At 43.2% G+C, this 14631-nt stretch overlaps 1 protein-coding gene across 4 annotated transcripts in view; it reads right to left on the bottom strand.

The window, feature by feature from the left end:
- Positions 1 to 6505: 6505 nt before the first annotated feature.
- Positions 6506 to 14631, bottom strand: part of CEP43 (centrosomal protein 43) — a 29733-nt gene continuing 21607 nt past the window's right edge. For all 4 annotated transcript variants that reach the window (XM_064445560.1, XM_064445561.1, XM_064445562.1 and 1 more), the window contains 6 exons: positions 14207 to 14424; positions 11412 to 11521; positions 10738 to 10806; positions 9978 to 10017; positions 9244 to 9337; positions 6506 to 8801 (listed from right to left, as the gene is read on the bottom strand). In XM_064445560.1, the coding sequence (XP_064301630.1) occupies positions 8727 to 8801; positions 9244 to 9337; positions 9978 to 10017; positions 10738 to 10806; positions 11412 to 11521; positions 14207 to 14424 (606 nt within the window). In that variant the 3' untranslated portion in view covers positions 6506 to 8726. The remainder of the gene's footprint in view (positions 8802 to 9243; positions 9338 to 9977; positions 10018 to 10737; positions 10807 to 11411; positions 11522 to 14206; positions 14425 to 14631) is intronic.

Genomic DNA, 14631 nt, shown 5'->3' with positions numbered 1-14631 from the left:
CTGGCCATAACTGAGTTGAGGCACAACCCCATAACCTAACATTCCCCTACGTGAAAGCAGAGGGACTGCACCATCCCCTTTCCTCGCGTAGCGTTTCCCAGCCACGTTCCACCTCCTGCAGGCTACCTGCCGAGGCATGTGCCAGTCTGCGCGGCCGCAGCGCCGAGCTCACAGCCCCACGCCTCAGGAAGGCGGCCGCAGGATCAGAGTAGCCCCCAGCAGTGGCAACTAGACCTGCAGGGGTTCCCTCGTTCCCCTGTGCCCTTTTCCGTTTGTGGAGATGAGCTTTTCACTGGGGGGGTGTGAGGTTTTAATCACATAACCGAACACAAACCACCAGAACTATATGCCTAAAATGTATCGTGAACATCAGTTTAAAAGCAATTCTGCCACGATCGCCTAAGCCAAAAATGCCTCTGGAAACACTGCTCTGCTTCGTGCCACCCCGCTCCTAACGGTGCCCCTTGCAGCATGCCCTGAAGGACATCTTTCAGACAGGAGACACAAAGCCGTGAGCACAGGGTGGAATTTTTCCATTTAGGAGCCAAAAAAGCTGAAGCACGTTTTTGCTGCGGAGGTGCCCATGATACTTTTACAGGGGAACTGTGCGAATGACCTGATTTTAGCACCTTGTATCTGTTGTGGTTTCCCCCATAGCATACAGCAATTGAAACAAAACAATTAAAGCTGCAAAGAAACTGAAAAACAACTTTTAGAAACCTTATGACTAATTTCTAAACGCAGACGCAAGCGTAAGGATCAGCTGCAGTTACTCGCACGGTGCACTACCCAACTATGGTCTCAGCCCATGTTTTCTGGGAGTTTCCTTCAAGGACATGAGGTTTAAAGCTTTATAGTAGAGGCAATGTTAAACTACTCTATTGTCCGTGGGACAGTTGGCAGGTACCTGGACATCTGCGTCGATGAACTGTAGCAAAACTGCTTCGACGTGCAAAGAAGGTACTTTGCATGCACAGAGGCAGCCAGAGGGATTCTGTCTATCCCCATAATAACCAATATTCCATATAAAGGTCTGTTTTGGTAGAATCATGGAATAATTTAGGTTGAAAGGGCTCTCTGGAGGCCTGGCCTCCTGCTCAAAGCAGACCTAACTTCAAAGCTAGATCAGGTTGCTCCAGGTCTGCCCATTTGATGTTTTAAAATTTCCAGTGATGGAAAATTCACAACCCCTGTGGGCACCTGCTCTAGTCCTGGACCCTTCTCACGGAGATTTTTTTAGGTTTTGTTTCATGTGTGCAGCCAGAATTTCTCTTGATGCAATTTGACTGTTGTCCTTTCACTAGGCACCCCTAGGAAGAGCCCGGGTCTGCTTTCCACATGGCCGCCCGTAAGCGTGGAAGACCACAGCTTAACCTCCCACCTTTACCTTCTCTGCTGCACCAGAACAACCCCAGTTCTTCATAGATCACATGCTCCAGCCCTACCACCATCCTCCACTGGACTGTTTTGTTGGCGTCTCTCATACTGGGGGGCCCAAACTGAACACAGCCCTCCGGGTACGGTCTCACAAGGGAGGGGGGATCGGGGAAACAGCTGCTGCCCTCAGGCTGCTGGCTACATGAGCACAGCCACCAGGCTGACACTCTTCACCGCTGCCCCCAAGCCCTTTTTCACAAAGCTGCTTTTTACCCAGCCCATCTGTCCACAATTTGGCCACAGAAGATGCTTTGGGAGACTCTGGCTAAAGCCAAAGGAAAATGACATCCACTATTGCCCTCAGAGCCACGACAGAAGGCAATAGCATCGGTCAGGCGCCATTTGCCCTTCATAAACCCGTGCTGGCTGTTCTCAGTCACCTTGATTTCTTTCATGTGCTTAGAAATGGCTCCCACAAGCACTACATCAAATTTCCCAGGGATTGAGGAGAGGCCGACTGGGCTGTAGGTTGCTGAATCCTCTAGATGTACCATTCTCCTTTTTCAAGCCATCAGGAACGTCCCTTGACCACCACTACCTTTCGAAGAGGCCTGAGAGCAGACCCTGCCAGTAAAGACAGAGTTCAAGAAGAAAAAGTACTTCAGTCTTTTTCCTTTACCTTCATCACTAGGTCACCCGCTCCACTCAGCAGCAGGCCCACATTTACTTGCACCTTCTGATGTCCCGCTTGCAGAAACCCTTCCCGATGCCTTTACATCCGTCGCTAGTTTCAGCTCCAGGCAAGCTTCAACGTCCCTTGTACCGTTCCCGTACGTCTGCGCGGTTCCGCAGTCATCCCTTGTAGCCCATCCTCACTTCCACTTCCCATGCAGTTTTTGGCATTAGAGCTCCGCCAGGAGTTTCTCAAGCAGCCAGTCTGTCCCCCTGCTAAGCCTGTACGTTGTTTTGCAAAGTGGAAGGAATCCTTTTTTGGAAGGCAACCAGCTCTGACCCCCCTGGCCCTCAGGGCACACCCCCCACGGGCTCTGGCCTAACAGAACCCTGAACAAGGTAGGGTTCACTTCCCTGAAGCCCAAGACTAATACTCTGCTACCCTCTGTTCTCAGGATTTTTAACTCCTCCATCTTATGGTCACGGTAGCCAAGGTTGCCACTGAGTATTGCATCTGAGCACATCTTCCTTGTTCCTGGGTAGCAGACCTCGAGCATCCCCCCCCCTCCCACCCCCACCCTGTCCAGCACCGCAATAAAAGATGGTCCCTAACACACTCTAAGTCTCCTGGCTTGTTTGGGTTCTGCCACATTGCTCTTCCTGCAAAGCAGAGGTGGTTAAAAATCCCCGTGAAAACCACAGCATGTGATCAGGAGACTTCTTCAAATTGTTTAAGGAAGGCTTCATTCTCTTCCTTTTCTTGATCCAGTGGTCTGTGCATATGCCTACCACAATATCCCCTTCACTGGCCTCCCCTTCAGCCACGACAAGCTCTGGGCAGGCCTGGCGTCAGGGCTTTTTCTGTTCCATCCATGCTCTGCACATTCAGGTGACTCCTTGGACCTCCCCCCCCCTCCATTTTTCTTCCCCGCCTGCTCATTAAGCTTGCGTCCATCCATCGTAGCTCTCCACTTGTGCGAGCTACTCCACCACGCTCCTGCCACCTCAGCAGTTTCACAGCTTTGTGACTACAGACTTCCTCCTTCTCTTGTTCATTGCTGCACATTTGTTTGTGGAAAAGCACCTCTGTGACCCCAGTCACGCCGATTTCTTGCGGCGAGGGGTGTCCCTCCCTCGCTCTCCTGTGTGCGCTCCCTTCAACTCCTGGTCTTCAAACCTCATTTAAACTCTTCACAAGGGTAGCAACCCTGCCAAAGACAATCACCTTCATCAGCTGCATGCCATCTTTTGCTAGCAGACCTCATTCCTCAGAGGGTCCCGTAGCCATAAAAAGGCTAAAGCCCTGCCCACAACACCAGCACCATACTAGAGGTGGGCTCAGGCAAGGAACAAACAGGTCTGACAGCTGGGGCAGGGGGTGCCTTCCTCCCTTTGCAAAAGGAAGCCCCTGCCTACCATTGCCCGTCACCTTCTCTCAGCCTCGCTGGCTCCGACAGCATGGCTAGATGCATCCCCCATCAAAACTCACCCCCTGCCTTGTTGTCAGGGCCCTACAGCTCTCTCAGTAAGTGTCTGCAGCGGGAAAGAAGCTTCCTTGTTTTCCTCCATGGAATCCCAGCCCTCCCCTGGTTAAACATTGCCTCCGGCCTTCCCTCCGGCCTTCCCCGCAACGGGGGATTGGGGTTCCTGCTTTCGCAATGGCCACAAAGTACCTTCTCCCTCCTGGTGGCATTCCTGATGCCGTCCGGCCTCCTGGCCGGGGCACAGCTCCTGCAGGCGAGGCTGCCGTCACCCCCCGCATCCGGAGAGCCACATCCTCCGCGGGGCCGCGTCTGGGCTGAGCTCCCCCGCGTGCTGCGGTAGCTGCTCTGGCTGGTGCCAAGGACTGCCTCTTGTGCCTTGTCACCAGCGTCGCCGTGTCCTCAACCACCATCTACGGCCCCTACTGCTCGCTCTCTTCCACCACCTCCTTCCCACGCGCACAAGCTGCTCACAGGGGCGAGGAGGAGGAAGAGGAGCCTGCGTCGCCCCGCCACGCTCAGCGGGCAGCTTCAGTCGCTCAGTTCGTCGCCGCGTTTCCCCCCGCTCCCCCCGGGCGGGCTGCTGCCCCGGGCAGAACGGGACACGAGCCCGACGCACGCCCATCGGGCCCATTACGCTTCCTGCTCGGTGCGCAGCTCCCGGCCGCAGGACAGTCAGCGCGCGAGCACGTGCTCTGTGTCTTTTTTCCCTTGCACCATGCTTACAAAGCTTTGAGAAGATTTTTTTTTTGAGCGGCTTACAAAGCATTCTGTTTCCCTCGGTCAAATGACACACTTGGGCAAAAAACCTCAACACTAAAACCAAACATTTGGTTCATTGAACAAAAGCGTTCCCCAAAATAACCTTCTACTTAATTATATGCTCAGCTTTGATGGGATCTCTCTGGTGAGCTACTGTTCCAAGACAGTGCTTGAAGACTGCGCCAGTAAGAAACAGAATGACACTTCCTCCTCTCTCTGTACTTAAAGGCTTGCTGTTCATTTACTGACCGTTCTCCCCCAAAAGGCACAATGGGCTTAGCTAAGGCGATTCGTTTCGAGGCCTGGGAGGGCACCATTTGTGGCACTTGTTTGAACAGTAAGTTATACTCTTGTGTTGTGCCCTCATATATATAAACGGTTTGGAAAAACACAAGAAGTTTTAAACTATTTTAAGACATTATGGACATATTCCAAACACGGGACATACTGCACATGCCAGGACAGCTACGTGTATTTTTCCTATTATTCTGCAGGGGGAGGAAATCACAGCAGCAGCAAATTTTAATACTCCAGCAGCCCAAAACCAGAGCCTGTATTGCTAGAGGACACTGGGCTTTTGGACTTTTCTTTCCCCCCTCCCTTTTCTATTAGGAGAATTTAGTACTGTTCACGACACAAACAGAAGAACCGACGCTACTTGATGCTCACTGCAGTTCTGACAGAGGCTCAACCTTTGGGTAACTCAACCACCTTAAATTGCCCAGTTCCTTTTTTGTGTAGAAATCAAGACGTTCCTATGTTGCAAGTTACATTTTTGCAATACTGCATTCATTGTAGCCAGCCTGTAGAGGATTTAGCTTCAAGATGAACGAGATCACTTGCATTTTTGGTAGATTTAGATCTCTTAAAATTCAGTTCTACTCCTCTCTTGGCTTTACCTTACAAGGAAAAGGTCAAACCAAAAAGACCTACTGAAAAAGATGCATCCGGCACTCCCCAATACGCACATGAAGGACCGTAGACACCTTGCCGAGATTTAATTCCTGCTGCCAAGACATTGCTAAAACTAGAAGTCTGTCAGCTTCTAGCAAAGCTACAGCTTTCCACAACTCAACCGAAATACCCACAGACACATTCTTTCCTGAAGAGAAGGCTGGGCTTTGTGGAAAGTATTTCATCGGTAAAAGTTACTGTGCTAAAAAGCAAACAAAGTAGTAAAACCCCTCTTTGTCACCACCGCCCCATCGCCCCGGCAGTTACAGAGCGTTTAAGTTGTCTCAAGAGCTGGATATATTGTCTAAATAAGGTCTACATTGTCAAGTCAGTCTTAAGCTGAGAGTGGTTTTATTACAGTTGGGGAAAGCATCACTTATGAGGAAATATTTGACCAGATGTGCCATGGCTCCTCCCTTTGATTAAAAGGGTGAAATACAGTATCTTCATACAAAAAAGAGACAGGTATAATTTTTTTTAACCCATCCTCATGACCACAGCCATATTAGTGGTATGGAACTGTCATCCACAGCTCAGTCCTTAATTTTTTCACTTCTAGAAATCATAGGATTTGTTAAACAAATCACAGCATCTGAGTGTTTAACAAAAAAAAGCATGTTTCTAACCAGACCCAGCTGGTACAGAACTGCACAGACCGGTCGTACGCGCCCCTCTCAGACACGTCCTTCTCCGTTCACAGAGGTGTCTGCGAAAAGGCAGAACCAATACGGAAGAGCACCTAGACAGGAACATTCCCATGCTTTACGACAGGGCTCCAGTTGTTAACTCTAACAAACGGACGAGGCTGGGTATTCGACTGCATTAGGCCCTTCAGGGAGAAGCCTAGTGTAAAACACCAAACAATAGGGTTTGAAACGTACAGCAAAGCAAGCGTCCACGAGGGCTTAGCTCGTCAGTCATGTTTAAGTAACACTAACAGTGGTAAACAAGACAAAACCCTGCCAGTCAAGACTGGATCTTATTTTCCTTTCTCTGTTGAATCATAAGCCATCTGACAACTCAGACTGACGCCCGGTAACCCTATTCATCAGCCTGGTCTTAAGCAGGCTTTAGGATTCACCATCAGAAATTGCAAGAACCTCGGGGCTTAGGAGAAACCTGAGCAGGCACACATTCCATTGCAGACTGCACTAACTCTGAAAAAAAAAAACATTTTAAGAAAACGCCCCAAAACCCACAGGGCTTCCTGAATTTCCTAAACATTAAGATTTTTGATTCAAGAAGTCTCAAAAATACAATTTAGCCAGCACAATAGCTTTATTTTACAATTTGAGTTATTATATACAATTCAGTAAAAGCCCACGGGAGGCACAGCACGGAAACTTACCACTTTTTGGCATTTCCTTGAATTAGAGCCGAAGTGCAAGGTCTCCAATTAACCCCCAAGGTAAGAGAACAACACTTTGCTGCGAACAAAAGTCATGTTAACACTTCAAATACCTAATTATTTAAAAGGCCACATCTTCAAATGCAACTAGAAATCATTTCATAAAGTTTTTGCTTCTTTTGGTATGATAAACTGACACACATCCTACAGCTAACGGAACATCATGTTTTCCCAAGACATGTAAAAAAAAAAGGCAAGCAACACTGTCTCTACACTATTCCATACACCTTAAAAACGGATGCCAGAAACCTGTTGCTCCCAGGTATTCGAGTGGAATTTTATTTCTTTCAGACATGCTGTTGCTCTTCTTTGAAAAGAAGAAAAAAAAGTAAAAAGGAAAGAGCCCAAACCAGACTTTACATACATAGTATCTTGAGGCACAGGTTCCCCCATACTTAAAGGAAATTTTTTTTTTTTTTTTATTTTTTTTTTTTACACAGGGTGTATCACGTTACAGCATTGTTGCTATTTGAAGTCTATGGCACATTGATTTTATTAATTTGGGGGGGGGCTCTGTGTTCAGCCGCTACAATACGGCAAAGTTTGAACTTAACTCCATGACTAGATATTCTGATGCTTTTTTGCTGGCTATTTTGGGGTGCGCATAAATAAAAGGCACGCTTTTACTCTCTCCTCTCAAATCAGCTACGTACTGTACGAGCCTAACTTCCCAGCACTGCTCCATGCCTGCTGGCCCAGTGCAAAGGGATTGAAGTCAGCATCCAACACTAGCAGCAGCTCTATGCGCTTAACCAGCAGCTTCAGTTTAGCACGCTGCTTCCACTGGTGACCGCCGGCGAGGCGCCAACAGGTTTTATGAAAAAAATTATAAAGCCTAAAAACAAAAAATTATTCCTATTCACTTACACGTATGTTTTGCGAATGTGTTCACAACGTTCAGAAAGTGCACGTTTTGAAGTCTCGTTTCAGTATTATGAATGTCCATGGCCTAAATATTATAGCAGCGCCATGTGCAACAGTATCGGTAAAAAACCTGCCAATGTTTCTATTGCTGACCCTGTTTCGCAAGACTATAATGAAAATACAAGAATTTGCTCTTAGCTAGAACTTAGTGTCCGTGATGTCTTCAGTACGATGTTTTTTAATATTTGGATTCTGTACTGCAGTCAGAAGCTGAAAAACAGAAGGTTAGTGGTTTTACTTTTTGGCGCTCATTTTTACATAACAAGGGTTATCAAGAATGGAAGTGAGCTTACAGCACGTGAAGAGCCCTCAAAAAGCTCCACAAACCATTACCACACTTGTTAAAAACTTCACAAAAACCAGTAAGATTTAATGATTTGTGGATCTTTAGAAAATTGCTTTTTGGGATTTAACAACAGACAACATCAATGAAATTATCGTGTATAAAACCAGCTTAGGTTCTTGACATCAATGGTCTTAAAAACATATTTAAACAAGAATATTCGGAGTTAAGACTAGTGCTAAATTTAGCTCCTGAATTTAGCTAAATTTAGATTTGAGAGTTTAGGTACTCTCAACTTGATACACCTTTAAAAAAGTCCAACTTTCAGAAGAGTCAGAAAAACAGCAGTTTCAAGTAAGTCTGGAGCAATTAGGTATTGTGGCTAGAGTCACCATAAATATACACTACATGCTGACTTGACAAAATTGTGTTGAAAGACAAGTGAGTTGAACCACGACCTCTGAAGGTTCTTGCTTTGGTTATCTTTAAAAAAACAAAGAGATTTGGACTGCTATAACAACAGTGCAAGTTCATTATAAAGCCACACGCCTCTCCGTAGATGTTCTCTTACCGACTGGTTTTTGTTACGCCCACTGCCAGCAATGGACATTCTGCTTGGAAAATCCACCTCCTGCTATAAAACGTTTGGCTGAACCAAATAAAGAAAGTAACGAGATTCAAATGGGAACGCACTATTTCATTTAGTTCTTGCTAAGAGTATTTAAAAGCCTTCTCCACCTACAGTCTTTTTGAAATACAAGGCACAAATAGGGAGTGGACGTTCCAGCAAAAAGTGATTGTCTGAAATTAACAGTCCACAGCAGTCTTCTAGTCCAGCACAATGAAACGTTTTTGCTGTCCAATTCTATTCCACGTCTTCTAGATAATCTGCAACATCACTTAACTGAGAAACGGTAAGGTCTTGTGTGGTGCCTTCAAGCTAGAAAACAAATTAAATTACAAGCTCAGAAGCCATAGGAATAGTAAGTATTATTTCTTGCAGTCCTTCAGACAGCATCCCCTCCTTTTGGCCTCAAGCTCCTTCACTGAGCTCCTTTAGGAGGTGCTCAGACAGATCTTGAGACATAGGGATAAGACATTCCCATGCCAGATACTAAACCGGTCTCAAATACATTTTATGTGTCTAGGAAAAGACAGTGAATTGTGCTACCGAACAATTATTGTGGGGTTTCTGTTTTGTTTTTTAATCAGTATAGTATCAAACTTGGCAGGAACACCAGGTGGAAAAATACAGAACAAATACAACTTCAACATGCATTCTAGGAATCTATGATAATGGCACATTCCTTCACGGAAGGTTAAAAAAAAGTCAAGACAAGATCAGAAAAATGTCAAGAAAAACAATTTTAAAAGAATCATACTTTGTCACTGGCATTCGACCCTTCTGTTTCCACAGAAATTTCATCTATTTCTTCACCAATGCTGATATCGCTTTTTTCTGAGCGATGACTAGTACTAAAGAGAAGGAAAACCATAAATGCATAAATAAGACTTTTCAAACATCCAGGTATTACTGTCACTTTCACTTTGTGTCTGACATTTGATTTGGATTTCACTTCTTCACAAGTTAAGTATGAAGTTAAAAACTCATAACAACTAAAGGCTTTCCACCTAGATGATACCATGAAAAAAACTGATAAAATACTTAAGCCTCAGTCCCGCAGTTTACACCACCAATACCTTCACATCATAAGGATGAGGCTATTAAATATTACTGACTACTCATGACGCTTTATTTTGTAGTTGAATATTTCAGCATACACCATATTCATTGTCTAACAGCATTAAAGCGTTCAAACATTAAGTGCGTGGTTCAGGAAAAAACCAAACACCTTCCACAAAAAAAGAACCAACTTATCTTAAAGTTAGTACCAGGTTTTTAAGGAACTCATTACCTCCTACACAAAAGAACCTGTTTTAAAATTTGTAACTATAGGTATTAAAATAGCCAAGAGAAGGGTAAAAGAGTTCAGGGATACCAACAGGCTCCAGCAATAGTGACGAGGTGAAATAGTACGAAACAATTCAAATAAGCCAGTGGATAGCCTTATAATGAATGAAATACTACCCTACTGCAATATCATCCTTCTCTTACCTGTTGAAGTCATCAGCATACTCATCGTCGTCTCCATTTCCTAAATAATTTTTAAAAAGTGTTAATCAAACAAGTTTTCTCTTCAGGAAATGCAAGTAAGAATTTATTCCTGCACCAAAATACACGGTTTGACGGCAACCAAAAGTGGGAGTAGATTAAATTACCTGTGCAGATTTAGGAAGAGAAGCTGAGTTTGTGCTGTCATTAATAAATCTCGATTTCATTCACACAAACGGTTTTGAAATTGAATATACCTTTTTCAGGATGTTGACTACATTGCTGAAGACAAAATTTACATACTTGGCAGCCCTATTTTGAGAGAGTTGATATCACATCATCTTATTGCTCCTAAAGCTTACAAGCAACTGTCAAAGGCGTGCATGGAGGGCAAGTAAAGATGCCACTGAAAGACTTGTCCAGCTGTCTTTTTCTGCAAATATAAAACTTCTTTTCTTAGAAACCTAGACAACGAAATTTGTCACTTGATATTAGCAAATGTATGCACAGAATTAATAAAATTTTTGCTGCATGTGTATAATTTAATCTACGTACAAGACACCAGTTTTGACTTTTCTGTATTCCTTTGGATCAGATCTTGCTCTTAACTCCAGTAAGTTTCACAACTGTGTTAAATAGAGAAGTAAAAGCTGAAGATCTTAGTTCAATATGTGTATTTCAGTTTCTCAGATTCCTCTAAGAGGCTGGGTCAGAACTTACAGTTAAAAATACCAGGGCTTACTCATGTTTAGCAGTTACTTGCCTAATTCTAGTGATCCCAGTTTTGCATTCACCAACCGCAGGTCTTTCAAAACAGAGTTTCTATTCAAATCTGTAACAAAACAAAAGCATTTTTATCAGAATTTAATCTGTGACTCTTATTAAAGAGCCCATTTAAACAGACCCATCAACCATTTACAAGTGTTCTTTTATAACAACCTGATTACCATACTGCACTATAAAATTATATATTAGATCCAATTTCCAGGCCTGAACTCTCCTAACATTTAAAAAACATCAGTAGCAAACAGCGATGATCTCCCAGTATTCAGAATCAGGTTTTACAACATGAAAGCAAATACCCCTAAAGAGCTTGTGCAAAGAACGTAAGATAACAATAAAAACGAGTAAGTTCAGTTCAGTTAAAAACTGAGCAGTAGGATTTTACACTCCTGAAAAATTCTTTATACACAAAAAAAGAATGTAGGTATGTATTTCATACTCCAAAACACAAGATGCCCCAATGACAGGGTACTGTATCAAAAACAGTATGCAATCACTTGGTGAAAAAAGCATTCCTCTGAAGCACGTCACAACCAGAAGGGGGCCACATACAGGCTACTTAATCGCATTTGCATCTGAACGTGGAGATCATTCATTACTTTACAGGAAATGCCTCCTAACTTCATCAAAACACGAAAGCATGTGAAAACTTACTCTCAGACTCTTTTAGCGAAGGTGCACCAGTCAGGGAGCTTAACCCACTTTTTAGAGGCGGTGCATCAGAAAGGGATGCTAGACCTCCTGCTTTATTAGCTTCGGTTTTCCTGAAACAAACCAAATAAGTACTTCACAGAGCTGTAAAATGCGCACAGTGACCTTCTTTATTATTTACTAATTTGTCATGAAACTAGAACAGCAGTCCTTACAGCAAGAAGAGCAAGGGGAAAGGACTACTGATTCTGCAATCTTAAAAACAGTAGGCAGTTCACTGGCACAAGTGTCAAGCAAGATATTCAGTAAGGAAGTCACTTTCTCACCTGTGCAAAGACTTCTGCCTGCCTTCTTTCACAGACAGAGCTCCTGCACCTTCACCAGCATCACTATTTTTATCAAGGGGCCTTTTATTATTCCCACATGTAAACGCAGCCAAAAGAAGAAAGATTCAGATATAAATCAATATTTAGTTTGTTTTACAACAAGAAGAGATTATGTCTGATGAAATACCTAATCCTAAAGAACATCCAGTTCACAGAATGAAAGCCTCCCAGTTAGAGCAAGACAGATCTTATCATCACATGTTACAAGTTCACTGGGCTGCTCCCTATTCCATTCATCTATTTAAAGTGTTGAGTTCAAATAGTACTTTCAAGTAACGGATGAAGAAAGAGCATTAAAAAGAGATGAAAGCTTTCATATTTAGTATTACCAGAACTGTTACTGCGATTCCATTCCTATTAGTACAGGACAACATGTGAATCATTCATTGTATCTTTCTCACCAAAACATCATATACACCATCACGTATTAAAACGCTTCAAAGTTTTGAACAATGGCTCAGAGACTAGGGGCAATGGGAGCTCGGAACACCTCTCACTCTGTCCTGAGTAACTGCTTGCTCTCCTTCTCTCTAAGGCACCCTTCTTTCAGGAATGGGCAAAGCTCCCGGAAGGAATTTACCTCTTCGCAAACCAAGCGATGCTGGCACCTCTCCTACTTACTCACCCCTTGGGACTCAGGCACACCCGCACAGCGTTCCACAAAAGGATTTCACCTGAAAAGTATGTTCTTTTTCCTCCTCTAGAGGAGCCGCCAGGCAGACAGAAGTGAAACACTCAGCAGAGACAGCTCAGGTACCATTAGTTGCTAGCTCATTTATTATTAACATATTCAGCAAGCCTCATTATGGAAAATTACTATAGTATCTACATCACAACAACATTATGAGGTACAAATTACTACTTGGTGGACTGACTTTACTACAGACATGCATAATTTGGCAATGTTTTCTGTAGGGAGTTTCTCTACTAGGAAAAAACAAATCTGTGTCTTACTGAATAATTAAGAGTCTTTCTTGGATGATCTTTTCAAAGAAATCCAGTTTACCTGATTTCAAGTGACTTTCCCTTCTTGTGATGTGAAAGTGCTCGAACAATAAGAAATTAGCAAATATTATTTTTATTCAGGAGTTTTTCCAGCCTTTTCTGCTTCTCCCAACTTATCATTCAAACATATTTTATGTCAACACAACCACTTGCTACGATGCTTAGACTTTGGTTAAAAGCTAGTTAAATGAGCAAGGAGTAAATGCACTCAGGTGCAATTTTAATCTTGATATTTCCAATAAGAAAAAGAAAAGAAATACCATAGTAAGGATGTCACACACAAAATTTTCCAGAGGAAAAATCACTGCTCTGCAGAAAAAAATTCTGCTCTTAATATACATCCAACTAAAGCTGTATTACAAATTACCTTTCTCAGAGTCCATTAATTTGCTTTAAAGAGCTAGTTTACCTAGCATGATCGCTTTGTGCTGTACCAGAATGATCCCATTCTAAGAGTAAGCATCTACTGCAGCAATAATGCCAAAAGGTTTATCCTCTTCTACCCACTGTCAATGTAGTTGGGGGGAGGAAGCCAACAAGAGGGGAGCTGCTGTCAAACCGACTTGCACACCCTTCTGCAGCCTCTTCTGGTAACCTCTACTAAGCTAGAGCAATTCTCCAATTACTCAAACACAGCAAAAGAACACCATGAAATGATCTTGCAGCATTTCTCAATAGAGATATTTAAACTAAGCCTCAAGATAACACAACATCATAACACAAAGATTTGTTTTTCAGTTTTATAACAAAGCTGTTCTATAGTTCAGTCACTTGTTCTTGTTTCAAATTATTTTTTTCAGTCAAGAGACTCCATAGATGAATAAAAAGTGCCCTTCAGAAGCGTCTGCAAGACTGACATATGCAGAAATAACACCACCTCACTGAAAACATAGAACTGCACACAAAAGGTGCTGCAATGTGAAGAGGAAACCCTCAGCTGTGAGAAAGCTCTTCTCATTCTCACAGTTTATGGAGCCAGTTTACACACTCACCAGGTTTTTTTGTACTCCTCACAGATATCTAACGCACTCTCCCTGTCATTTTCTGCTTCCTTTAGTACTGATCACCACTGCAGCTTTGCTGCAAGAAGAGGCACTGATATCTGTGTCACACACATTCGTTTCACCAAAGAAATAGGCTGGGGACATTATGTAGTCTAACTGATGCACCTTGAAGTGATGCAGGTTTTTCCACCCACGGCACAGCCAGAAGATCCCAGATGGCACTGTGCATTTCAAAGAACAGAATCACAGAAATGCTCATTTCAGAAACAAAATGTTCCTGAACAGATCTAAACACTTGCATTTGCAGAGCATGAATAATCACACATCAGCTACCTCTCAAAGGGCTGCAAGCACACTGAGGACAAAAGAAACCTGTATTGAGCAGAACATCCATGTTACTTACCAGCCGTACGTTCTTTCTGGTTTGGGTATAGGATCATCAAAAAAAGAATCTCCCTCTACATCATCTTCATCCACACCTGGATCACTTTTTTCTTTGGTATTTAAGTCTTTGTTTTCTAGTTGAGGATCTAGTCTTGTTTCATTAGGCAGAAAATGAATGCTTCTTTTGCTTGCTTCCCCTGATGAGACACTTGTATCACTCTGAGTGCTTTCAGCCACCTTGAAAGATAAAGAAAAAAGCCTTCACTGAAAAAAGTAACTACTTTTGAAGAAAACCCATATAAACTCAGTTTATGGCTTATAATACTGTAAAAGTGGTAATATAAACACACAACATAATATACACCTAGCATCACTTTAAAAAGTTTTCTCAAATTTATTAGTACTTCTCAAGAATTTATTAGTATCATCAGGAATCACACAAGC

The sequence above is a fragment of the Phalacrocorax carbo genome, chromosome 3, assembly GCF_963921805.1.
Source record: "Phalacrocorax carbo chromosome 3, bPhaCar2.1, whole genome shotgun sequence".
Taxonomy (NCBI): domain Eukaryota; kingdom Metazoa; phylum Chordata; class Aves; order Suliformes; family Phalacrocoracidae; genus Phalacrocorax; species Phalacrocorax carbo.
This window is presented reverse-complemented; position numbering and strand designations above follow the sequence as displayed.